Source organism: Brienomyrus brachyistius, chromosome 3, assembly GCF_023856365.1.
Source record: "Brienomyrus brachyistius isolate T26 chromosome 3, BBRACH_0.4, whole genome shotgun sequence".
Lineage (NCBI taxonomy): Eukaryota > Metazoa > Chordata > Actinopteri > Osteoglossiformes > Mormyridae > Brienomyrus > Brienomyrus brachyistius.
In genome coordinates, this window is record NC_064535.1 from 30843704 (window position 1) to 30870562 (window position 26859).

The window sequence follows — 26859 nt, forward strand, 5'->3', positions numbered from 1 at the left end:
TAGCTCTGAACTTCCGCCCTGCCAAATACTGAATGAACGAGTAGATCGTTTTATTCATCGGCATGTCCACTAGGTGGAGTCCGCACAGAAGGATTTTTTAAGAGTATTTGAATCTGTTAGTGAACATCAAGTTTAATGTATCTTAAATGATTATGCAAAACTAAAATCCTAAAAAAAAAGGTTTTATACATAAAATGACTCTGAGGACTAACAGTTCGTTCTTTTCCCACTCTCACTGAAGTCTCATAATCCACTTAATCCAGCACGATGCGGGAATCTGGATGCTTTCGTAGGAAGTACAAGGCACAAAACTGGACTACAGGGCCAGACGCCAGCCTAGCACAAGGAACACACACAATGGTCAATGTAGGAATCAGTTTACTTTAAGTTTGTAGAGGCTTTCCTATAAGCCTCTGAATGGACGGCCAAGTGTTCTTAACATGTAGCTTTAAATAACCAATGTCCAAGCGGTTTCTGCAGATGGGTGATGTTCCTGTTTATTCCAAATCTTCGGTTCACATAAAACTGACCTTTTGCTTTATACAACACAAGTATTGTAGGTTAATGTGCTGGCAACGTGCTGTTTGTACCATGCTGTCTTACAGGTGCTACGGTAAGAAGAGCCATTCATGCCCACCTGTCCTCACGTGACCACATACCCACCTATCCTCACATGATCAGACCACTCCATGCAATACACCCCCAAGTGGCCAAAATACATAATACACCCCAAAGTTATAAATGGCCCCCACAAAGTCTTTGGACTGTAGCCAGAGGAAACCCACACATCATGAGAACATTTAAAGCCCAACATCAGAGGTGTGAAGCAACAGTACTATCTAGTGAGCCACTGTACTGCCAAAGTATTAAAAAACAAACTCAAAATTGATTAAATGTTGAATCATGACTAAATCAACATACCTCAAAAATAGTGTTAGTGTACCACAAAAGTTAAAAACCATTTGTTTGGTCATTATTTATTAAATTATTAATACAATATACATATAGAATCAGTTTCTTATTTACAACTGGGCCTGCATAGGAACATGTCAGTGTGCAAACAGTGTCGTGGGGGCATGCTGGGGTCAGGGAACCTCACTCCCATGTGACCATACAGAGGCTGAGAGACCCTGCAGGCTGGGATTAGAGTCAGGACCCTGAAGGTCAGTCGGCTCTGAAATTAGACGCCCCTATAGTTTCACTAAAGGTAACGGATAACAGGGGCTCTGTGCCGAGTAGTGAAACCCAGCAGCAACTCAGCAGGCGTAAAATCCGTTAACTCAGAATTCACTCGCTTGTCTCAGGACATGGCCTACTTTGAAATCTTCCAGAAATAGCCGAGTGCCTGGTATCTTTCAAATTTACAAAAAACAGTCATGCCTGACAGGCAAGTAATAGAGACCTAAAAGTATTTACATAGTAACAACGGTATTTCTTTGGCATCTGCAGTCTATACAAAACTATACACTATACAGTCTATTTGTATACACACAGCATGCATACCCAATGAAAATAGTACATGTGTGTGTGTTTTTTTGGCTCTTTAAAACAGCATGCGTCAGTATTTTCCAGTTCTGTCAGTCTCTGTATTAAGAGGCTCGGAGTCTGGCCATGCACACCGTGGCATATTAACAAGCATTAACATACAACCAACAGTACACAAAAACATAACCAGGACTGTGTTCAAAATCAGCCTGGTTTGATCATTTTTTTTTTTTTTTTACATCAATGGCTTAGCTTCTACCACACATCCACAGTGATGACATGTCAGCACCCTGTTTCCTGTTGGGTGAAGAACCCAGACAGCAGAACATGGTTATCACAGTATTAGCAGCAGTGTGTCAGTGCTGACAGGCCATAGACAGGCGCTAAAGAGCTGGCTGACTGGGTCCAAATGCACAAGCAGAAGAAGTAAATCGCAGCTGGGAAAGCACAAGTACCTACTGCCCCAAGCAGCAGGACCGTCTGCTGGCAGCCCTGTTCACCAGCTGGATGGTCTTCTCCTTCTCTCCGTCTTCCTGCTCCTTCAGGAGTCTACCAGGGCAAACAGAGAGGGGAGTTACTGAGCATCACTTAACATTACCCACAACCCTCCACTCTCTGGCTAACCCCAACATCAGTAGCATCAAATGCAAAACCTGGCCAGCTAACCAGAATGTATACAGAACTTAAAAAATAAAAATAAAAAAAATCATTAAGCCCCAAATACTTAGCAACTTAAAATGGGACACATCCCTTATATGTGCTTTATTTTGTTGTGTACTGGAAATAATTTCCAACAAGTTGAATATACACCGCTCAAAAATAAATAAAAATAAAAAAATAAAAATCAAAGGAACACTTTCTAATCAAATTAATCTTCTGGGATATTGATCTGGTCAGTTTAGAAGAGTGGGTTAATCAGTTTCAGCTGCTTTGGTGTTGATGAAATTAACAACAGATGCACTAGAGGAGCAACAATGAGACGACCCCCAAAACAGGAATGGTTTAACAGGTGGAGGCCACTGGCATTTCCCCCTCCTCATCTTTTCTGACTGTTTTTTCACTAGTTTTGCATTTTGCTACAGTCAGTGTCACTACTGGTAGCATGAGGCGATACCTGGACCCTACAGAGGTTGCACAGGTAGTCCAGCTCCTCCAAAATGGCACATCAATACGTGCCATTGCCAGAAGGTTTGCTGTGTCTCTCAGCACAGTCTCAAGGGCATGGAGGAGATTCTAAGAGATGGGCAGTTACTCCAGGGGAGCTGGACAGGGTCGTAGAAGGTCCCCATCAGCAGGACTGTTATCTGCTCCTTTGTGCAAGTAGGAAGAAGATGAGCACTGCCAGACCCTTACATGTCCTCCAGCAGGCCATTGTTGTGAATGTTTCTGACCAATCAGAAACAGACATCATGAGGGTGGCCTGAGGGCCCAACATCCTCTAGTGTGCCTTGTGCTCACTGCCTGGCACAGTGTAATTCGATTGGCATTTGCCATAGAATACCAGAATTGGCAGGTCTGTCACTGGTGCTCTGTTCCTTTCACAGATTCACCCTGAGCACAAGACAGAGATGAAAGGGTCTGGAAAACGTTATGCTGCCTGTAACATTGCTCAGCATGACCAGTTTGGCGGTGGGTCAGTGATGGTCTGGGGAGAAATATCCATGGAGGGACGTACATGTCTCTACAGGCTAGACTACGGCACACTGACTGCCATTAGGCATTGGGATGAAAACCTCGGACCCATTTTTAGACCCTATGCTGGTACAGTGGATCCTGGGTTCCCCCTAATGCATGACAATACCCAGCCCCATGTGGCGAGAGTATGTCGGCAGTTCCTGGAGGATGAAGGAATTGATACCATTGACTCGCCCCCATGCTCACTTTACCTAAATCCAATAGAACACCTCTGCGACATTATATTTCAGTCCATCTGACACCGGCAGGTTGCACATCAGACTGTCCACTGAAGCCTCATTTTTACCATTTAGGTAATCCACTCAATCTAGCACAATGCGGGAATGTGGATGCTTTCCCAGGAAGTACAAGGCACAAGACTGGACTGGAGAGCTCAGTGATGCCCTGGTCCATATCTGAGAGGAGATCCCGCAGGACACCATCCGTGGTCTCATTAGGACCATGCCCCGACATTGTCAGGCATGCATACAACCACGTGGGGGCCATACAAACTACTGAGTATGATTTTGAGTTGCTGCAATGAAATTTCAGCAAAATGGACTAGCCTGCCGCATCATTTTCTCACTTTAATTTTGGGGGATGTCTTTGAATTCAGTCATCTGTAGGTTGATAATTTTCATTTAAGCATTCAAACAATATGGCATCATTTCATTCCTAACACGTTACCATATCAGTATAGATATCCAGCATGACTTTTCCCATTGAGATGTGATGTGTTTTCAAAATGTTCCTTTAATTTTTTGAGCAATGTACAATCCGCATAATGACTGCCTTTACTTAAGACAAAAGGAACCAGTTGGCCACAAAGTGACCACAGAGAAGCAGGTAAAGCAGTTAGTATATGACAGCACACATCGTACCAACTGCTGTCAGTCTTCAAACTTTCTCCCACCACTAACAAAACACAACTGATAGCTTAATTGGCCTGACTAATTCTTTATTAAAAGAATAAGTCAGAATGAGGACCAGCAGATACAGGACCCATGACATCAATTATTTACATGGTCTTCCAGGAAGAAGAAGATGTACTCACTTGGCCAGATGGACCATGGACTCCAACACATTTTGGCCAGAGAAGGCACTGCATTCATAGAAGCAGAGCTGGCATTCCTGCTTTTGATAAAATAAAGGTTTCATTAATATTTGCCCGGCCATTAACAGATGGCCAACAGACATTCAACATGACTCAATCCATGTAACAAAGTGAGATGCAGATTAGATAAGTCTAGTAATAAGCCCGCCCAAGGCACCGGGTACGACACCCCACGGGAATACGTGTGTGTCAGCCCCCATGGCCATGAGACAGCTTCATTCAGACTAGAGCCCTCCTAAAGGAACAGACCCATAATGGTCACACAGTCTTTTTGAAAAACTTCAAAAGGAAACAAGAGAAGGAATTGCGACCTGTAAGCTTGTGTTGCTCTCCTAGCAGAGAGGCAGCTAACATTGGTGACTGAGCACGCTGTACTGAAGTCTACAAACCTTGGCCAACGCCTCGCCCACTCTGGCCTGGACCTGCCGCTCACTCTCCATGTCCTTTTTGTTCCCCAGGAGCATGATGGGAATGTCCTCTCCTGCCCCTTCCTGTGTCAAAATCATAAGGAAATTCTTAACAGTCATTTTGCCCAAAAGAGCATATGTGTGAGTGTATGTGTTTGTGTAGTCCAGGAATCAGGCATCAAGAGCTGAATTGTAACTTGCGCAAAGAAAGTTTTCATATCTACTTAATATCTACTGAATATGAGTTTGAATATAATTTGACATTTCTTAATGAAAGAAACAGTGATGTTTAGCATTGATCCTACTCTTATGCACAGATATTTAGGGGGTTAGAGACTCAAAAAAAGAGAGTACCTTGCATAGTCAAGTACTTCAATCTTTATGGCGAATTACTATTTACATTCCATACCTGTAACCATTCAAGAGTATTAATCTATCATAATATCACTAGTATGCAAAGTAAATGCAAGTTCAGACAGAAGGGACACTGGCAAAGGTTCCACAGCCAAACTACAAATACTACTTTTTAAATGGTGAAGACAAAGACAAAAATGATGAACTTACAATGTCACCATTAGTCACTAGCTGATGACTTTGTGGTACCACTAAGTCTTCAATACTTGTTCACAATAGTTAACAGTCATTTCTTCATACTAAAATCACGTTTTCAAAATTTCAAAAGTTAGCCAAGCAGAGGTCTATGAGGAATAATTTGTGGATCATTTATAGCTGGAACACAAAATGCATTAACCACATCTTTTACAATATCTTACATATGTATATACAAATATTAAATATGTATTTAATGTACCGAGTTATTTTTAAAATGACTAATATATGCAAAAGCAAAGGTTTTGCAAATTCCTGTAAAGAGTACATTCTCTAGAGTGAAGAGCTTGTATTCTCTAATATAACATCCATTAAAGTGAAGAAAAATCAAACATACTTCAAAGAAAAAATCATGCATCTTTCCTGTACCTTCCTGGCATTATGGTTTATTAGGTCATTGCGTTTTGTGTGAGAAAGCATGGCTGTTGGTTATATCACCAAAGATTATGTAACAAAAGTTTGATAGAATTGGCTTTCAAACTTTTCATTAAAGTATTTGTCATTGGTTAACGCTCTTGGAGTGATTACAGGTAGAAGGCTGGCTAAGTTTTCACCACAATTATAGACTGTGGCTTCATATAACAATGTGGGACTTCTGAAAGCTTCTGAAAAAGCTCAACAACCTATTTTGGCATTAACATACCATGAGAGCAGTGCAGTTTATACCAACCTGTAAGGAACATGGGAAATGTACCCATGTGTTTATTATTTAGCTAGCTAGCTTAACTATCTACCTGGCAACCTAATGACTACATTAGCTATTTATCTGAAGGATGACATTAATTAACGTCTTCATATTGATCACAATTGAGATGCTTGATTTGATGGTGGTGCAGTGGTTTGCACTGTTGGGTCAGTCCATGCCAAATCAACCAATTTCCAGAAAAGTCCCATGGGCATCATTCCTGATTTTGATGAAAACTTGCTATTTTGATCCTTATAGAGAACACTGAAAATTCCCCAAGTTTTCTTGAAAAATTCTGATGCAGTCCAAAGTTATGGCCCTTTAAAATTTGGGTGGATGTAATTTGTAAGGGTTTGCAGAAGACCATATCTTCATTTCTAAGCATGCTAGAGAGCTGAAAATTGCTTTTCCCTGCTCTTTCAGAATCTGAAAATGGTCACAGGTGAGAAACCCCCTTGCAGGGGGTGGGGCTCATGCATGCCAAATGCTCATTTTTTAACTGGAATACTATATGCTGAAGGTGTCGAGTTGAGATAGTTATATTTTCAGCATTTATAGTTCAGATATGCTTCTTTCAACTGTATAAATTTCATTCCCATCACTATCTACACAGTCAACTATGCCCCTGAAGTAGGGGGTCCGGTGGGGGGTTTCTCACCAGTGACCATTTTCAGATGGCAATATATCAAAGAATAAATGGTTATTTAGAATGAATTTGCATCTGCTTACGGCATCTTCCTCAAATAACAAAAATATAGAAGAATATTGGCTGTAGGTGTGGTGGTGACCCCACAGCTTGGGGTCAGAATCCGAAAAAAGTGTCTGGGGTTGAACCAAAAACTGATTTCTGCAGGTCCATAACTTTGAAGTACCAGATTCTGAAAGACCAGGGAAAAGTAGGCCAGGAGAGCAATTTTCAGCTCTCTAGCATGCTTAGAAATAAAAATTATATGCACGATTCACGAGTGCAAAAATGTGGCGTGGCACCCAAATTTGAAAGGGCCATAACTTTGGACTGCATCAGAATTTTTCAATAAAACTTGGGGAATTTTCAGTGTTCTCTATAAGGATCAAAATATCAAGTTTTCATCAAAATCAGGAATGATGCCCATGGAGCCACTAGTTGATTTTGCATGGACTGACCCTGTTGCCTCACACCTCTGGGACCCGGGTTCGAGTCTCCGCCTGGGTCACATGTGTGTGGAGTTTGCATGTTCTCCCCATGTCGTCGTGGGGTTTCCTCCGGGTACTCCGGTTTCCCCCAACAGTCCAAACACATGCTGAGGCTAATTGGAGTTGCTAAATTGCCCGTAGGTGTGCATGTGTGAGTGGATGGTGTGTGAGTGTGCCCTGCGATGGGCTGGCCCCCCATCCTGCCTCGTGCCCATTGATTCCGGGATAGGCTCCGGACCCCCCGCGACCCAGTAGGATAAGCTGTTTGGAAAATGGATGGATGGATTTAGCCACCTACTGAGACATGAATTAGGTAATGTATTTGTGGCTTTGGCTGTCAAGGTGGGCTAACTGGCTTGCTGTAATTCACTGTCATTCATTTCTCACAACTGTCTTAATTAGTTATTTATTTACTATGGGAAGAGGAACAGGGAGGGTAGGAAACGAGGGGCCCTCTGGCCAATGAGGGCAAAGGGACAGTGACTCACTTCTCATAAGGCCCCTTGTGGTTTGAACAATGAACAACACCCTTGTACAGTAAATGTACTCTGATGAGATGATGTACTGTGACTGGCATAAGAGGGCTCTTGCCTGCACACTGGTCAGCCAATGACGTACAGCGATGAAGCTTTGCTCAGCAGTGATGTCATACACAATGACCACGCCGTCAACTTTGCGGAAGAACTGCTTCGTGATGCTGTGGTACCTGGGTGGCAGAGTTACGGTGACAGGATTTCGCATTACTCGCTAAAAGATATTTACTATGGTTACTGTCTCTCACATTGCTCGATTGGTGGAGCTGGGAGACAAGAGGCCACACTCACCTCTCCTGCCCAGCAGTATCCCATAACTGCATAGCCACCTGGGTGCTGTCCACCATCAACGTCTTCATACTGTAGTCTATGCCTGCCAGGAACACATTTCTGGCTTGGATAACATCCCCATGTAACATCTCATTATTAAACAATACCAAACAATCTGAGTGGTCAGCGAGGCCGGTGTGTCTCCCCATCATAACTGGCCCGTGTGGCAACGTTTCTCCCTGTTATAACTAGCCCGTGAGACAACATGTCTCCCCATTATAACTGGTCTGTGAGGCGGCAGGCCACCCCGTTATAATCAGCAAGGGGTGCGGCAGGCCTCCCCGCTATAACCAGCCCATGGGGGTGCAGGACTCCCTGTTACAACCGGCCTGTGGGACGACGTGTCTCCCCATCATAACCGGCTAGCAAGGTGGAGGGTCTCCCCGTTAATACTGGTCCACAGAGTGGTGGGTCTCCCCATTAGAACTCGTCCGCAGGGCAGCTTGTCTCCTTACTAAAACTGGTTCATGGGGCCGCGGGTTTCCCAATTATAACCAGTCCACAGGGTGGCGGGTTTCCTCATTATAACTGGTCTGCAGGGCAGCCAGTATAACCGGCTAGTGGGGTGGCAGATCTCCACATTAAAACCAGCCAGCGGGGCAACAGGACTCCCTGTTAAATATGGCGTGCCAGTCCACATACCTACAGTGGCAGAAGTTCCTGGGGAGAAGCAGTTGTTGCAGAATCGGCGCAGGAGGGAGGTCTTCCCCACACTGGAGTTGCCCACCAGCACAATTTTGAAGAAACGGTCTGGAGCAGAGATGACGGCTTCGCCCTGGACCCCAAAAGGCACAGAGTTGTGTAGGTCAGGGCTCTTTTGAAGCTTCATGACTCCTGCAGGCCCTAGCTGCAGGGCTGTGACTGTTACATATGCATTTCTCCATGTTCACCAGTTCAGGCAGTAAGTTTAACATGCAAAATAATAAAAACATTAATTAATATATAGTATCTGTAAAGGTGTCCACTGCATGGTTATAAATGCCTTGGTAAGAAAACAGTCAATCCAAATGGATTGTATATAACAGTCTTTGTAATTTTAGGTTAAACCTCTGGGGTCTAGGGCTAGGAAACACACTTTCACTGACTGGGGCATGGTCACACATTTCATTCAATATCATAAACTTAATTCATGGTAAATATATTCTTATATATTTGTTTTGGCATTAAACTCATCTTAATCTTAGTGTACTTTGTAATATGTCAGATTTATGTGACATTTGTAATTTGACATCAAAGATGTTGTAAAATGCAGTTTGGAACACTTGCAGAAACATTATAAAAGTACATAGTAAGCAATGGTGGCAGTTTGTTGTGATCCCAGATATCTGATCACCAAAGTCTTGGTTACATGAAGATGACTAAATGGTGTAGTTGCAACATTCAGTTGGATAAATAAATGAGAAAAACCTAACTCATTTCTGGTCTCCTTCCATTGAAATGTAGGAGCTCTCATGTGTATGCATGAGCCATTCACACCTGGCCACATCCCCCCCCCCCCCCCCCTTTTATGGTGCTGATGAGGATGTATCTGGATCGCGTTTCACCTTTGCGTTGTTCATCTAATTACCATACGGATGCGATTTGAATACGCGGTAATGTGCCCATTTAGAATGCGAATAGCGATCTTCAGGTGAGGGCGGCACTACACGCCCCTGATGCAGGTAAAACAAAGGTGACATGGTATAGTTTTTTTGCTGATTTAACCTAATTTTAAAAACTTTAATACTTCCGACAATGGATGCTTTGAAAAGAAGACAGATTACGGATTTAGTCAGTGTTTTTTTTCATGATTTTACATAAAGATTTCAGTGAGATATAAACTGAAATAGATGCAAAAAAATACGCTGCATCGCCGACGATGCACTCGACCCCAGAGGGTTAAAAGGGAGCCAGTGAAAGGAGCAGAGTACTCCTCCATGTTACACTGATGCATTGGCGATTGCTGTCTGCTCTTACGTCCTGGATAGTCTCCTTGCCAACTGGCCGGCCCCGGGGGGATGAGGGCACAGCCCTGTTGGCATTGGACGGGCTGTGAGCAGAGGTGTTGCCTCTGGTCTGTGGATCCACGTTCTCGCCCTCCTCATCTTCGCTCCACTGCGGCAGCTGGCACTGGAAATCCTGCTGTAGCAGCTGGGGCAGGGGGTCCTCCTCGATGGAGATGATTCTAGGTAGGTGACGTTGGCCCCCTGTCCCCTGAGCCAGCTCCACCTCCTGACTGAGAGGCGGCCCAAGCCCGTTAAGACCTAGGGAGCTCTTCCTCCAGGAGCACGAGGGGGCGTCCTCCTCATCCTCATCCTCATTGCTGAGGTGGAGACAAATATATGCTTAACACGGGTCCAAATATATGCACGTGGAAAAGGACTTAGAGGGCTGGCATAAACCAATTGCTTATTATTGGAATGGACAAACAATTACACAAGTTTTATCTTACAATCATGCAAATATAAAGTTAATCACTAGTACATATAAGGTCAATATATACATCTACCATGTTGGAAGTAAATCTTTTGTGTAATTATTTATGTTTTGCTAGATGAAATGACATTATGTTTTGACTGCATCAAATTGAAATTAAATTCTTCTGCCATTCCAATTCAGTATCTTACAGGGTGTCGTCAATTCAAAATCCAATTCATAAATTCTGAACAATCCTGGTAAGCTACATAATGAGCTAATCAATCAAACTTGCTATGTGTTCAGTCACATCCTTTGAATTGGGATGGTGAATCACCCCTCATGACCAGCAATGGCAGAGAATTGTGCAAGTCAACAGAAGACAGTGAGATAGCAACTCCTGAATGGCACTTTTGCGGGTGACCATGAATCCCTTGGACCATCTCGGTAAAGAACAATTCGCAGGGAAATACAGGATGGCCTCAGGTGAAATAATGAGCCTCCTTAGTCCGGTGCAGCATAAATTAAAAAGAGGAACACATCTGAATATTTGCCCTTAGTGCATTGTGCAGCTTCTGACAGCTCTCTGCTTCTACACTACTGGTGGGTTCCTGCAGACCTACAGATGCACATGGCCTCAGCAATGCTGCTGTATTCTGCAACTGTGCATGCATTAATCACATTACTGTTGCACCGTGCGCACAACTACATACAATGTCCAACAGGAGGGGATGCCTTGCATGACATTAACTGATTGTCATGCTATTGCAGGCACACCTGGCATTTTAAGTGCAGTGGGAGGAACCCTTAACTCTGTTAATATTTGCAGCCCCTTGAATCCCACCTGCACCTGTCAAAAAGGATTCTTGGCACTAGAGCTAAATGTCCAGGTAATATGCTACTGTGAAGGGCATTTTACAGACATTGTCGCCAAGTGGCCTGGGAGTACACACGATGGTTATATGTGGGCCAGCTTTGGAGTGTGTCAGATGGCAAAGGATGGTGTGTTTGCTGATGGCTGGTTATAGGGAGACAGCAGGTATCCTCTTAGCAAATATAGTAAAACCTCTGATTGCGAACATAATTTGTTCCGGAAATGTGCTTGTAATCTAAAGCACTCCTTTTAAATTTCGCGGAAATGTGGACATTGCATTGTCGTTAAACTGATTCATCACTAGCATTGATACACCCTTATTTGGGTGGTGTTTTTTTTTTTTTAAACTAAGTTTTGACTATAACAGCGAGGTATGCCGACTGAGACAAAGCATATACACTCACCGGCCACTTTATTAGGTACACCTTGCTAGTACCGGGTTGGACCCCCTTTTGCCTTCAGAACTGCCTTAATCATTCGTGGCATAGATTCAACAAGGTACTGGAAACATTCCTCAGAGGTATTGCTCCATATTGACATGATAAAATCACGCAGTTGCTGCAGATTTGTCGGCTGCACATCCATGATGCGAATCTCCTGTTCTACCACATCCCAAAGGTGCTCTATTGGATTGAGATCTGGTGATTATGGAGGCCATTTGAGTACAGTGAACCCATTGTCATGTTCAAGAAACCAGTCTGAGATTATTCGAGCTTTATGACATGGTGCATTATCCAACTGGAAGTAGCCATCAGAAGATGGGTACACTGTGGTCATAAAGGGATGGACATGGTCAGCAACAATACTAAGGTAGGCTGTGGCATTGCAACGATGATCAATTAGTACTAAGGGGCCCAAAGTGTGCCAAGAAAATGTCCCCCACACCATTACACCACCACCAGCAGCCTGAACCGCTGATACAAGGCAGGATGGATCCATGCTTTCATGTTGTTGACGCCAAATTCTGACCCTACCATCCGAATGTCGCAGCAGAAATCGAGACTCATCAGACCAGGCAACATTTTCCCAATCTTCTATTGTCCAATTTCGGTGAGCCTGTGTGAATTGTAGCCTCAGTTTCCTGTTCTTTGCTGACAGGAGCGGCACCCAGTGTGGTCTTCTGCTGCTGTAGCCCATCTGCCTCAAGGTTCGACATGTTATGCGTTCGAAGATGCTCTTCTGCATACCTTGGTTGTAACGAGTGGTTATTTTAGTTACTGTTGCCTTTCTATCAGCTCGAACCACTCTGGCCATTCTCCTCTGACCTCTGGCATTAACAAGGCATTTTCGCCCACAGAACTGCCGCTCACTGGATGTTTTCCCTTTTTCGGACCATTCTCTGTAAGCCCTAGAGATGGTTGTGCGTGACAATCCCAGAAGATCAGCAGTTTCTGCAATATTCAGACCAGCCCGGCTGGCACCAACAACCATGCCACGTTCAAAGTCACTTAAATCACCTTTCTTCCCCATTCTGAAGCTCGGTTTGAACTGCAGCGGTTCGTCTTGACCATGTCAACATGCCTACAGTAAATGCATTGAGTTGCCAGCATGTGATTGGCTGATCAGTAATTTGCGTCAACGAGCACTTGGACAGGTGTGGCTAAAAAAGTGGCCGGTGAGTGTACATAATACTTCGTATCGCAAGACTTCGCTCGTCTATCAAGTTAAAATTTATTTTAAAATTTTGCTTGTCTTGTAAAACACTCGCAAACCAAGTTACTCACAATCCAAGGTTTGACTGTACCTGCTAATTGCAGTGTTAAATCCCCAAACCATGGTTGAGGAAAGGTACAGTATAACATTGCACACCAAAGACATTTTCCCCTAAATGCTGCTGTGCTGTTCTTGTTAAGTGTAGTATGCTGCATAACACTGTAGTGATTATTTAATTAAGTAAATATATTTTGACCACCTCCTCAATAAGCTGTTTTAAGACTTCTTTTGAGAAATATTACTTCCTTTTCCTATTGCTGCTCACCATCGCATTTTCTTTACCTGGAAGCAATTTTTGAGCACTTTTTTTTTTTAACAAATAGGTTCATTTACTTTGGTCTTAATTTTTGTTGTTTTTGTGTGTTTTTACTGATTGACTAATTAGTTTATATTTATACATGTCTGATGTGAAAATCATAATTCATCAATGAAATAAGTAGGACTGATGTTCCTGTTATCAACAGACTGTACTTTTCTTGTGTGAAGGCTCAAGAGGAAGCAACAAAGTACTCAAAGTTTGTTGGTTAATTTTGGAATAACAAAAGGGTTTCTGGAAACGCACCTAGACCTCACTCATACATTATTTACATCAATGTTCATTACCTTGTTCATTATTTGCCAAGATCAATCGTTGTTTGGAAAGCCACCTCAGGCCAAAAAAAGTGAGCTTCAAAAATTATGAAAACCAGATTACCTGACATTGGCCTGCTTGCGGTCAGCAGGCCGCAGCGGGGTGGATGTCGATCTGGGCGAGGGCGTTTTCAAGGAAGTCCTGGGTTTCTGGAGAAGACATCAGGAGTGTCGTTTCAAATGCAGCGTCACTTTGAGAGGAAATGTATAAAAGGCCGAAAGATTACGCGTGACTGAGGGTCTTTTCACTAAGAAAACAGGACCCACCAGGGTCATAACAAGTGTATGACCCTGTGTAAGTAGGCACAACTGGAAGAAACAATGTTTTGATGATATTTTCAGGTGTTTTATATCAACAGAATTCTGCCCAGTAAAATTGCCTCATCATAGATAACCTAGTCATTCATTATCTTCTAGGAAAATATTAATGGAAGCAGACGGCAGGCAGCTGGCAGGACCACTTTACCATAGAGCACATGTCACGCTCATCCCGCAGATGCTTGTTCATCTCCCTGAGAAGCGAAAAACAGAAGTGCAGGTTAAAATCAAATAGGATTACGAGCAATTATGAGACTCTTCCTGTGTGTGTGTGGATTATGTTTATATGATATTGTTGGGACCAAATGTTCCCCGCAATGTAATAAAATCCTGTAATTTTGACGTTGTGGGGCCCATTTTATAGGGTACCAAAAATATCTGTGGATGCAAATCAAAAAAACTAAAATGCCAGTAAATTATGCCAGTTACTTGTTTGGTTACTCATTTGGTTAAGGTTAGGGTTGGGTAGGGATTAAGGTGGTTATGTAGGGATTAGAGTTTTCCCGATAGAAGATATAATTACAAACCTCTGTAAGTGTGTCTTTATGTGTGTGTGTGCGCGCATCTAACCTGAGGAGGTCCAGCTGCTTCAGCAGGCTAGTTTTCTCCCTCTGCAGGCCCTCAGTGACCCAGTACATCTCCCTGTGTACAGAAGAACCACTCAGAGTTAAAGCTTTGAGGAACAGCCCTATATGCCATTCACAGCCATAACGAGGAGGAAGAGGACTGAGAAGGCCTCAGCTGGTCGAGGCCCTGAAGAGAACCGAAATAGCCGAGCAGCAGGTAACAGGTAAGCAAGGTGTCAAACGGTGATGACAGTGTCGACTGGATACAGGGTGTGGTGCCCGAGGCGATCAGATACTGGTCATCGGGTATCCATGGTCATTTACAGCGGTATGGGGCTCAGCGGGTTAGAGACACTGTGCCAACGTTTCAAATCCGACACTGGTTTTACTGCAGGACCCCTAAGCAAGTCCCTTAGCCCCACTTGCTCTAGAGATTGTATAACCTTGTTTTCATTTGTACATTTCTTTCGATAAAACCATCAGCTGAATAAATATAGTCCTGCGCTGTATAATGACTTGCTCGTCAACATAATGGTTACATAAGATTAAAATGGACCTGAAATTCATTGTAGCTCATTACTCACATGTTTGTGGTGATGCTGGTGTAAACAAACCTACTGTGCTGTCAGTGGTATAAAAGTATAGCACATTTATGTAGTGTACAATTATGTAAACTACATACACTACAAAATACTTGATGATGAGAACAAACAACTGTTACTGGTTTATGTATATGCTATACTTTTTATCATTATTTTAGAGTGTACTCTTTCTACATCTAAAAATGTTTACTGTAAAACAGTACAATGTGTTATGCATAGCATGTTAGTACACTCCATTTCTCAGAAAGTTTCATGACACATGACCGTAAATTGTAATCTACCAATCTACTGTGTATAACACAGTGTAGGTGTGGATGTTGATGGTGCTGGTGACCTGGTCATATCCCTCTCTTATAAATGGTGACTTCCTGTTAATCTAAGAGTGATGAGCCGCAGGGGGGTGTGTTGGAGAGACTCACATGTCACGGTCCTCACGCAGGTGGCTGGACTGTTCCTGCAGCAGCCCCAGCTGGTCCTGGGCGAGAGAAAGCTCCTGGGCCCTTCTCTTCAGCTCCCTGGTCAGCTCCTCATTGGTTTGCTTTAGCTTGACATTCTCCACACTGGTCTCCCGCCGTTCACTGTGCAGGTCCCTGCACTGTCTTTCTAGCTGGGGCCATGTATAGAAAAATTTGTTGTGTTTCGTGTATCACAGACACACCCTCACACAAGCACATGCCCACTCCATACCTTTTTCTGCTTCTGGATGAGATTCTCCATCTCTTGTTCTTTCAAGACCAGCTTGTGCTCCAGGTCCTGGCTCCGTGATAGGAAGCGCTCAGAATCCTGTAGGGATTGGCAGAGGCACAGAATCAGTCGGGGCCTGGGAGAGGGGTCAGGCCTGGGCTACTGGAAGGCGACTTCTTACCTGCAGGGTAATGCGTTCCTTCTCATCCTGGATCTGCTGCTCCATCTCCTCATAAAGGCGTTGGATTTCATCATCATGAGAAGCAGTTCTCCTGCATGGACATGGGGCACTGTGAGCTCACTGGCTCAAAACACAGGACCACCAGGCCAAGCTTCAAGACTGAAGCATCTTAATGCTGCTGAACATGGAATGCGAAAAATTCAAATACTTTGCAATATGTGTACTGCCATTGTACCTTGTCTGTTTTGCACTATATGCCTGCTGCTGTATGCACAAGAATTTCCCCCCTGGGATCAATGATCTGATCTAATCTAATTGAAAAACTTGTGTTATTATATACGTTTACCTTTTATTTCATAATGAATTGCAGGTCTGACTGAGCAGCAGGTCCATTCAGGGTTAAATGATCATCTCTGCATTACTGAAATTGCATTGCTCCGCGCATGGATGTCCCATAATGCAATTAACAAATTGGAACCCGCTGCCTCTGACCACATCAACCATGCTTCTGTGCTCCAGGAGTGCGGTAGTTAATTTCCACTAATCTAAAGTGTAATAATTCACCTCCAGCTTCTATGTAGTGGTGACTCTGATTTGAGGAGGTAAAAATATTGCAGGGGATGGTATGGGTGGTTCAGCAAATTGCTCTAGGGTTGCCAGATAAAACTCCACCTTTGTGATGGGGTATGTAAAAACCATAAAAATCCTATGTACTTGTACTGTGGCAAATAAAATGCCATTAGAATAAGTCATGGTGCCACAACAGAGCAGATCAACTGTGATACAAAGACAAAAATAAGGTTCTGATTAGAGAAAAGGGGTATTTAATTGCAAATGAATTAACTTTGCAGAGCAGATTACAGAACAGCACTGTACCTCCTCAGCAGACTTTCCATGTCTCTCTTGTCCTTGTTGGCCTCTTTGATCTGCTGGGTGACCCGGACAAGGAACTCCTCGAAGTTGCACAGGAGGTGAGGCTCGTCCCGTCGAAGCTCAGCCCATAGAATGCGCACTTCTCTTGGACTGGTGGGGTCGCGGGAGGGGAGGGGAAATTAAGGATGAAATTCAGGAAGTCATTCAAGAACTCCTCCTGAAATTAGAAATGATGTCTGAAGCATGTGTGTCTGTGATGTTGAGTTATTTTGAGGTTGATAATGGAAATGTCCATTTGATACATAAACAGCTGAACCACTAAAGCAAAAAAACAGAAATACATCCATCAATCCATCTTCTAACCACATATACTGGTCAGGGTTGCAGAGTGCCTGTGGAACAGTCTATTCTGGGCAAAACAGGGAACAAGGCAGGGGTACACCCTGAACAGGATCCTAGCCCATGAAAAGACACTCTCACATCCACATATAACCAAACAAATTGGCAGCCCAGAGACACCAGTCAGGCAAATCACATGTTTCTGGACTGCAGGAGGAAACAGGAGTAGCTCGAAGAAACATGGCAGAGGAAAGACACACTGTGAGGGTATGAAAAAAACAGGGCTACCCACTGAGTACACACACTAAATTATATATATATATATATATATATATATATATATATATATATATATATATATATATATATATATATATATATATATATATATATATATATATATATATATATATATATATATATATATATATATATATATATATATATATATATATATATATATATATATATAAGGGGCGGCATGGTGGTGCAGTGGTTAGCACTGTCGCCTCACACCTCTGGGACCCGGGTTCGAGTCTCCGCCTGGGTCACATGTGTGCGGAGTTTGCATGTTCTCCCCGTGTCGTCGTGGGGTTTCCTCCGGGTACTCCAGTTTCCCCCCACAGTCCAAAAACATGCTGAGGCTAATTGGAGTTGCTGAATTGCCCGTAGGTGTGCATGTGTGAGTGAATGGTGTGTGAGTGTGCCCTGCGATGGGCTGGCCCCCCATCCTGGGTTGTTCCCTGCCTCGTGCCCATTGATTCCGGGATAGGCTCCGGACCCCCCGCGACCCAATAGGATAAGCGGTTTGGAAAATGGATGGAGATATATATATATATATATAGTGTGTGTGTGTGTGTATATGTGTGTATTTAAAGAAAGGACCCTGTGTTCTTTAGGGGTGAAGGGTGATATTAGGGGTGATCAATGTGGAGGTGTCTTATGGGAGTGGCTCAGGTCTCTAAGTGAGGGTTCTCGCAATAGGCATAGCCTTGGGTGGAGCTTGAAGCAGGAGGGACTCACTCCTCAAACACGTGGCTGGCCCCCAGGCTCTCCATTAGCAAAGAGAAGTGCTTCTCCTCCTCATCCTCGCTAAAGTCCAGCTCGTCACACTGACTCTGGAATACAACTTTAGAGGAGGCCGGGCCAGGTGAAGTTGTGGTCTGCTCTGCTACAGAGATCCTCCGGCCAAACAGAAACTCACCTGGACAACACACAATGATGTCAGTTCATGAAAAACAGAGACTTGCACACAGCTTGTCATCATGTCCTCGTACAAGCCTTAAATGTGTAATTTGATATTCAGAAAATGTACAAAGTTTGTGTACTGAGCCTCAACAATTCTAAATATAATTTTCAGTTAGAGTACTGCTCCTTAGTTAAATAAAATGCTTAACTAACATACAGCAAAAATACACTATATGGACAAAAGTATTGGGCAGACCTCATAATCAATTAACTCAGGTGTTTCATTGAGACCTATTTCCATAGGTACATAAAATCAAGCACCTGGCCATGCAATCAGGTTTACGAACATTTGTGAAAAGATGGGTTGTTCTGAAGATAAGTCAGTTCATGAAATTTCTTCCATATTGGATATTCCACAGTCAACTGTGAGTGGTATTATTGTAAAACAGAAACATTTAGGAATAACAGAAACTCAACCACAAAGTGGCAGACCACGTAAAGTAACAGAGTGGGGTCTCCAAGTGTTAAGGCACATGGCGCGTAAAAGTCACCAACGCTCTGTTAATTCAATAACTGCAAAGTTCTAACCTTCATCTGGCATTAACCCCAAGCACACAACCTGTGTGCCAGGAGCTTTGTAGAATGAGCTTCAATGGTCAAGTAGCTGCGTGCAAGCCTCACATCACCAAGTGCAATGCTAAGAAACAGATGGAGTGGTGTAAAGCACGCCACCACTGGACTCTGAAGCAGTGGAAACGTGTTTTGTGGAGTGATGAATCACACTACTCAGTGTGGCAGTCTGATGGAAAAGTCTGAGTTACTGGATGCTAGGAGAATGCTACCCATCTGACTGCATTGTGCCAGCCGTATAGTTTGTTTTTCAGGGGTTGAGCTAGGCCCCATAATTCCAGTTAAAGGAACTCTTAATGCTTCAGCATACCAAGACATTTATGACAATCCTATGCTTCCAACTTTGTGGGAACAGTTTGAGGAAGACCCTTTTCTGTTCCAGCATGACTGCGACAAACCAAGTTGCATAAATACATGGTTGGGTGAGTTTGGTGTGGAAGAACTTGACTGGCCTCCACAGAGCCCTGACCTCAACCCATCAAACGCATTTAGAATGGAGATTATGAGCCACGCCTTCACATCCAACATCAGTGTCTGATCTTACAAATGCTCTTCAGGGTGACTGGGCAAGAATTCCCACAGACACACTCCAAAATCTAGTGGAAAGCCTACCCAGAAGAGCAGCAGATGTTGTAAAAGTTCTTGTAGGTTTAATGGTTAGGTGTCCTGATACTTTTGTTCAGTGTACAATTGCACTTTGTGTTTCCTTGTATAGTGTATAAGCTGGCAGGAGAAAGCTACTCATAGACATGGAAAGGCAGAACCCACTGAATCCACTGGAAAACTCCTCCAAGGTGAGAAAGCCATTTCCATCTGCATCAAGGGAGTCGAACACATCCTCCAGGTCCTCTGAGGTTAGGGGAAGCTCTCCACAGAGCCTCTGGAAGATAGTACATTAGGGGAGAATGACATGTACAACCTATTATTTTACACTCCTACCATGAGAGAAATGCAAGTGCCTTCTATGGCGAACTTCTAGTTTTCTCCCCATGAGAAATGAAGCAATGGTTGATGGTTCAAATCCAACCAGAGTCAAAATCTGAGGGGTGGGGTGTTGCTCAATGGCTAGGTCTCTGTGCCTGTTACTGAAAGGTCACCAGATTTAATCCCATATATATGCTGGTTTATGAACTCTTAACAGAATGGCAAAAGCCAAGCTATGTCTCCAAGTTCTTGAAGCCACATCTGGTCAAGTAATCAAACTAAAAACTATGGGAAAAAAAATGGGTCAACAGATCATGTTCTCAAAACACAAAGAACCCAATACAGATCCAGACAACAATGACTGTAATGCACCCATCTGCCTGGCTTGTAAATAGTTTTGGACAAAAGAATTTGCTAAACAAACATGTAAATGTAACTGATTGCACCTGATGGGTACTCTGCACTCTGCTGTACAGGTAGGTATTCATCTGCTTTATAAAGACTAATGTGATCATTTCTATATCAAAGTTCTTTTTTTTCCATAACATATAAAAAACAATGGGGTGTGGCATGGTGGTGCAGTGGTTAGCACTGTTGCCTCACACCTCTCACCAGGTTCGAGTCTCCGCCTGGGTCACATGTCTGTGGAGTTTGCATGTTCTAACCCATGTCGTCGTGGGGTTTCTTCCGGGTACTCCGGTTTCCCCCCACAGTCCAAAAACATGCTGAGGCTAATTGGTCTTGCTAAATTGCCAATAAGAGTGCATGTGAGAGTGAATGGTGTGTGAGTGTGCCCTGCGATGGGCTGGCCCCCCATCCTGGGTTGTTCCCTGCCTCGTGCCCATTGCTTCCGGGATAGGCTCCAGACCCCCCGCGACCCAGTAGGATAAGCGGTTTGGAAAATGGATGGATGGATAAAGAACAATGCAAATGGATTGTATGTTTAATTACCAATCCCTTTCCAGGAGAGTGAGAAATTAGTTTGTAAAAGAAATGAGTGGAGGCCACAATTCCTTACAACTGCTCTGAAAATTGCCTCCAGTAACCCACAGGTAATAAATCACCTTGGTTAAGGGGTGGGGATGCCGAGTATTATGATGGTAACTAATAAGAAAAATCCACTGTCCAGCCAGCTTTCATACCACACAATAGGAACTGGGACCATTATGTACGTAAAACTTGACACATAATACAAAACTACACCACTACCCCAAAACAATGGATAGACAAGTTGTTTTGTTAGTTATTTGGAAAATCGATTGCAATCAAAATGGGACACAACCTTTTATTTATATTTTATGCAACCCAGAATATGTTTGTAATTCGTTATTAAATCTGGCAAAAAGATTGATCTTTTGTTTTCCACAGAATAAAAAAAAACAATGTGACATATTTCTCTAATTGATGCTAGCAAGTTTCACCATTGCTACCAGCAATATTTTTAAAAAGTATATTGGTTATCGATCTAATTTTCTAAAGCAGAAATACGGAAATGCAAGCAAAAGGGTATTCACTGATTCACCTAGAGTGTAGGGTTCCGGATTTAGCCTCTGAGGAACTACAATCAGCCCGAGTTCTTGTGGTGTGACCAGGACAAAAGTTCCTGGTACCTGAAAAAGGTTCTGTAATGTGAAAGTTAGTGTGCAAATGGAACATGTTGTGTGTGAGTTATAGCCAGTCAGCGGCCTGGAGATCATCATGTCCCTGAGCACATGCAAGAAACATGACGAGCCTGGCCGAATGTGCACCGAAAACATCTTCAAAAGCTTAATGGAGCTACTGCAAACAACTCCATCTGAGGAGGAATGAAGCTGCTGAAGACGATTGTAGACACACGTATGATGTCACAGGGCACAGAATGACAGCAGCTGGAAGAAACCAAATAAACCATAAAGGAGAACCTCCCCCAGCCTCCTGATTCCCTTGTTTCTTACCTGCATATCCCTGCGTGTCACAAAGCCTTTGCCCTCCGTGTCACAGATCTGGAAGAACTCTTGGGTTTTTTCCAGCAGAGTAGTGTGACCCCCATCAGTACCCTTTGGGCCCTCGCTTGGGTCTCGGATCAGCTCAGCAGCCATGTTCTGTAGGCAAGCTCCCCACACCGGATCACCCTGTGCTGGGTCCGGATCAGAAGATGACAGGGAGGGCCTCCCCTCCACCAGTGATTCCACTGTGCGTCTTCAAGCAACAGCGCCCTTAACTAGCTGGAGTCGCTGGGAAAGAGAGGAACAGATGAAGGATGATGGGTTACAAAGGATTCTTCAAAAGAACACCGTGCTTGTTTTGAGAATGAGCTTGTCAACAAGTACAGTAAGTGGGTGTACTGCGGTACACATACCCCAGACAAGCCACCTGATGCCAGAATACATACATAACAGCCCCATCACCTGCTTCAACAGTAAGTTTAGGAATGTGCTCGGCATCAAAAGTAGCTTTTTATCCTTTTTGGAGGGTGACTCATGGCATAGCTGCAAAACAGCTACCAAGTTTGATTCTTCAGAACAAATGTAAGACAAACACATGATATGGAGTCAGGGTATGACTGGAGCCCTGCAGAGCCTCTGGGATCAGTTTACTGTACACATCTTAGAAGAAACAAACCCCATTGCCAAGACGACCTAGAGGAATGGGCGGCAGCCTGAAAGTTCATGTTTAAGCAGCACAACTCCCTGCCCAGTAAGTCAATACAGTCAACTGGTAAGCAAGAGGTTCCGGGCTAAAGCCTGATCTAATATTTGACAATGGGGTAGGAGAGTTTCCCCTGTCTGCTCTGTCTAATTAGATGCATGTGAGGTAACAGGATAACAAAGCTGCAGGGCCAGTTTTAGCAGTAAATGCAGGAATCCACTGCTTAGCATCAATAGTAACTTTAAACCCTTTTTTGGAGGATAATTCATGGCTTAGCTGCAAAACAGCTACCAAGTTTGGATCTTCAGGACAAATTAAAAAGAAAATGCTACTCTAAAAAGTACATGTATATGGTGAAAATGTTGCCAAGCTTTCATACTGTGCAATTGAGGTTTGCTACTTGTGGATCGCACTATTCACTGATGCCCAAAGGTAATCAAATTAATTGTAAAAAAAAAATGGTTTAGTACAAAACAAAAGAATTTTAAATCATATTCAGCTGTTGCAGTGAGAAAATACATACTCAGTATTCGTAAAAGAACTCGATAATGACTGCCAGCCTTTGGCCTGTGACTGGGGTCCAAACCACAAAAACATCACATGTACTTACTGTCATTCAATGGACAACCAAATCGAGAACAACCATGCCAGTAATACTTCTGATCTAACATACAGTACAGTTTAACAGGAAACTCTGGTGACCTCTGACCCCCCAATGAAATTAGCACAAGACCTGCCTGACAGCCATAACATCATTAATCATGCCCATTTTGTGAGGAAATTGCTTTGAATTTATCCAACATGGAATAAAAGTTTTCCTGAAATGTCAGATTCCAGCACAAAAAAAAAATTGAACAGCATTCCTGGTTAAACAGAAAATACAAATAACCAATGAACTCTGACTTACAAGGAACAGTTCTGTCAACCGTCAAGGAGTTAAATGACAAGAAAGTTTTTAAAAAAATGCTGAGGTACTGAGGAATTTTGATCTGGTGTCCAACCAAAAAAAAAAAAACTGCATCATCAACCATGTGCATGTCCATAAGCAGACTTAACCTGAATTTAAAATGCTGCAATAACAAGAAGAAGCAGAACAAAAGGCCTGTAGCAAACTCCAACATAAATGCTGCCTACCATGCACTTCACGGTATGTTTCTTTGCTGTGAGATGTACGACTACTTATGCAGCATAACATACCAAAATACCACAGAAGCATCTCAGCTTTAGCAGATTTCTGCACCACGCTGAGATGCTGATGCGGTAACACGATGCTGTGTGGTTACCGTGTTATTGACGCTAATCTCACCCATTCTTCATTTTCTCTACAGGCGGTTTATTGCCCCAATTGCCTCAGGAGTAAACTGTTCGATGTAATAAAATCTATTTATTAGGCCAAGCATATTCAAGATACACGTTTACATTTGATGTAATTTGACGCATTATACTGTATATGCAAGTACTAATGCACATTAAATGTAGAATCTTTAGACTCATTAAAATTTGCCACACTGCAGGAGTGCCCTAACAATACAATTTGATGAACTGGGGGCTTTACAAATCATGTTCTCATGTATCTATACAGGACACAACATTTGACCTTTACTATAGGCACAGAGTTTCGTGGTTTGGGGGCTGGGGCACCTCCCCTAGGATTCCTCGGACACACTCATTGCAGCCCTGTACCGGATAGAGTTTTGATGATGGAGGGTGGGCCAAAACATAGGCCTGACCGTCAAACACTGAGTAAGCTCAGCATCTCAACCAGATCAATGTTAAGGTGCAACATTTGGCTTGACTGTTAATCACCAGTTAACCTCTAGTCCTTATCTTCAATCAGACAAACAGCAGATAAGTATCGAGCATTTTGTGATGTGAACAGGTTTGAACAAACAAACACTTAATTAATTTACCACCTTCTCCAGTTTTGTGACGTTTTATGGAGACAGGAAAAGTGCGACTTACAAACCCATGCAGAGGAAACATCATTACCATGCATGACTCATACTAGAGCATATGCCGACTGTGAAAGGTATGGAGCATTTCAGAAAAGGTTCCTGCTATCATTCACTCATTTCATACTCCAGTGTTACTAAGTCACAATGAGCAAACGGAGAGTCACATCAGTCATGTGACTGTCACATCATTGCTCACTCAAAGACCTGTACTTGCTGTAGGCATTTCAATCTGAGCCAATCAATGTTTTTCTTCACTTACCTAGGAGGGGGTCTAGAGGAGCCAGAAGCCAAACCCAAGAACCATTGGGCTCCTTCCTAGTTTCCAATACACCAGTACTAGGTATACAGTGTTCTTGATTGGCTGGGAGCTAGGACAGACTAAAATGTGGACTGTCTGGAGGTCCTGTGATCTGGGTTGAGAAACCCTGACTTAGTGGACAGAGCTGGAAGTAAGGGACACACTATAGGCCTATTATCTACAACTAATAATTACAATACAGTTTGCATTACAAACTTGTTTTCTTACAGAAACTAATACTAAAATACTATGGTAATGGAATGCACATATATTTAATACAAATCATATAATAAACCTTAGTTCTAATATACATACATAAAAAATACTCGCCCTACAAAGATTAAGACACTTTACAGGTAGGCCTAAGTTACAGTCAAAGTTTTTTTTTTTAAGTGTTTAGCGGGAAGAAGTGCTTGGATCCACACATAGATATGAAATTAACAAGAACATGTAGTGTGGACGATGAAGAACTCGACTGCACAGAGGAAGTCAGTTTTGCGATTGATGCGGCTGATTTCCCAGCACCGATCCCTGTCTGTCCTTCTCTTACCTAGGTCACTGGTCCTACAGTCTCCCACTCAGAACGATGCTCTTCGCGACTCATAACCCAAAACTGTGATCTATCCACATCCATCCACCGCACACTAAAATAAACCATCGGAATTTCTGAAAAGTTGCAGATCGCATTGCTTTTAAGGAATCTGCAAAACATATGTTGCCCACTTCCTGCTCTTGTTTATTTTTACGCAACAAGATGCACAATGAAGCAACAACCTATGAGTCATGCGATCTTAATGATGACGATGTAAACTAAACTAATATCTAGCACAGCAAGCATATAAGAATTAACGAATTCCCACACATACATGATGTTCCACTAAACGCTAAAGATAGGGAGGCATATTTGTTTTTGAGAGGCATTCTTATACAATGATAAAGGGTAAACGAAAGTAAAGCGTGTCAGGTGGCTTCAGCTGGAAACTTTAAGGCGGTCACAGGCTCTTTCAGTTTTAAACCCAGGGTAATGTGCCGGTCTGCAAGGACGCGAACAACTCGGCCAGCGGACACCTGTTATCCAGCACTTTTCCCTTACATCGCACATTATTAAACTAATCGGAATTTTAAAAAAATCAATTAAAAAATCAGGGTATACTGATGACTATAAACTATACGGTGCCGGTTAAAAAGAAAATCTTACCTTTAACTTTGGTCCCAAACGCGCAAAGGCTGCTGTGTTATACAAAGCGGAAGGAAACTAGTTTAACGTGTTACTCATCAGCCAATAGAGGTACGATGTCCTATGAAGGTGGTCGGGGAACCGTACAAACCGCCCTTTTGGTAAATGAACGCAAGTTGCATGGGCTGGGCGGAAGGCTGGGCTGAGCTCCGGCCATAACTTACGCGATCACCGCTTCTAGAGCAACTTGTCGTCAGTGCAGCGGAGTCATTTTATCGGGATGTATTACGCTGACTGAGGGGCAATTTCAATGCAGACAGATGGATATATAATACCAAAAGTCACAAGTGGGAATTTTCAGTACACACGGATAGATATAAAATAGGCCTACCAAAAGTCACAAACAGGATATGTGGATTAGTTTAAAATAACATTAGTCAGAAAACGTTCATTTTTACCACACAAGGAAAGCTATAAAAAGTTGTAAGGAATGGATAGGGAAAAGAGTTAACTATGTCTTGTAATAAACTGCCACCCTGTGGTCCAAAGTTGAAACACATAATTGGTTTGATTCAAATGAATTACATTTTTATTCAGTGCCCTATACCTCATGTCTCAAATTCTCATGACCTGTGCGTTCAATCCTCGTGTGTGCCACGCCTCCTGATCATCCACGTGTGCTTCCCCGATTGTGATCACCTGTTTCCTGTTATTTTTGGCTTGTCGTGTGTATTTGAGTGTGCGTCCGAGTTAGTTTCCCCAGATCCGTCATTGATGTTCGTCGCTGTCTGCCCTGTCTTCCCCACTAAACCCTCGTTTCCGCAATCCTGCGTAACAGTCTCTTCCTTCCTCGCTTCCCCGTCCACCCGCGATCA

At 43.1% G+C, this 26859-nt stretch overlaps 1 protein-coding gene and 1 long non-coding RNA gene across 4 annotated transcripts; one reads left to right on the forward strand and one right to left on the reverse strand.

Annotated features, from left to right (window-relative positions):
- Positions 1–961: 961 nt before the first annotated feature.
- Positions 962–26649, reverse strand: cracr2aa (calcium release activated channel regulator 2Aa). 3 transcript variants are annotated; one of them, XM_049006533.1, is made up of 18 exons: positions 26592–26649; positions 21861–22139; positions 19771–19882; positions 18208–18388; positions 16849–16995; positions 15973–16063; positions 15795–15890; positions 15527–15714; positions 14510–14581; positions 14088–14133; positions 13686–13771; positions 9967–10312; positions 8653–8785; positions 7972–8053; positions 7739–7853; positions 4663–4764; positions 4214–4293; positions 962–2034 (listed from the first exon to the last, which is right to left on the reverse strand). In XM_049006533.1, exons 2-18 carry the CDS (start codon positions 22002–22004, stop codon positions 1941–1943), a joined length of 2115 nt encoding a protein of 704 aa, XP_048862490.1. In that variant the 5' UTR covers positions 22005–22139; positions 26592–26649; the 3' UTR covers positions 962–1940. The 3 variants fall into 3 exon arrangements, with proteins under 3 accessions (XP_048862490.1, XP_048862491.1, XP_048862489.1); XM_049006534.1 differs by lacking the exon at positions 26592–26649 and adding an exon at positions 26006–26566 and having other exon boundaries at positions 4214–4290; XM_049006532.1 differs by lacking the exon at positions 26592–26649 and adding an exon at positions 26006–26566.
- On the forward strand, positions 7099–18000 carry LOC125738069 (uncharacterized). Its single transcript, XR_007396692.1, has 2 exons — positions 7099–7288; positions 17857–18000. It is a non-coding gene; the product is annotated as an uncharacterized LOC125738069 (long non-coding RNA).
- Positions 26650–26859: the final 210 nt, after the last annotated feature.

Coding starts and splice junctions, on each gene's coding strand:
- cracr2aa (XM_049006533.1), bottom strand. CDS start 22,004: ATGGCTGCTGAGCTGATCCGAGACCCAAGCGAGGGCCCAAAGGGTACT. Junction 18,389..19,770: donor GGAGTTTTCCAGTGGATTCA/GTGGGTTCTGCC, acceptor TGTGTTGTCCAG/GTGAGTTTCTGTTTGGCCGG. Junction 4,294..4,662: donor TGGGCGAGGCGTTGGCCAAG/GTTTGTAGACTT, acceptor TTTTATCAAAAG/CAGGAATGCCAGCTCTGCTT.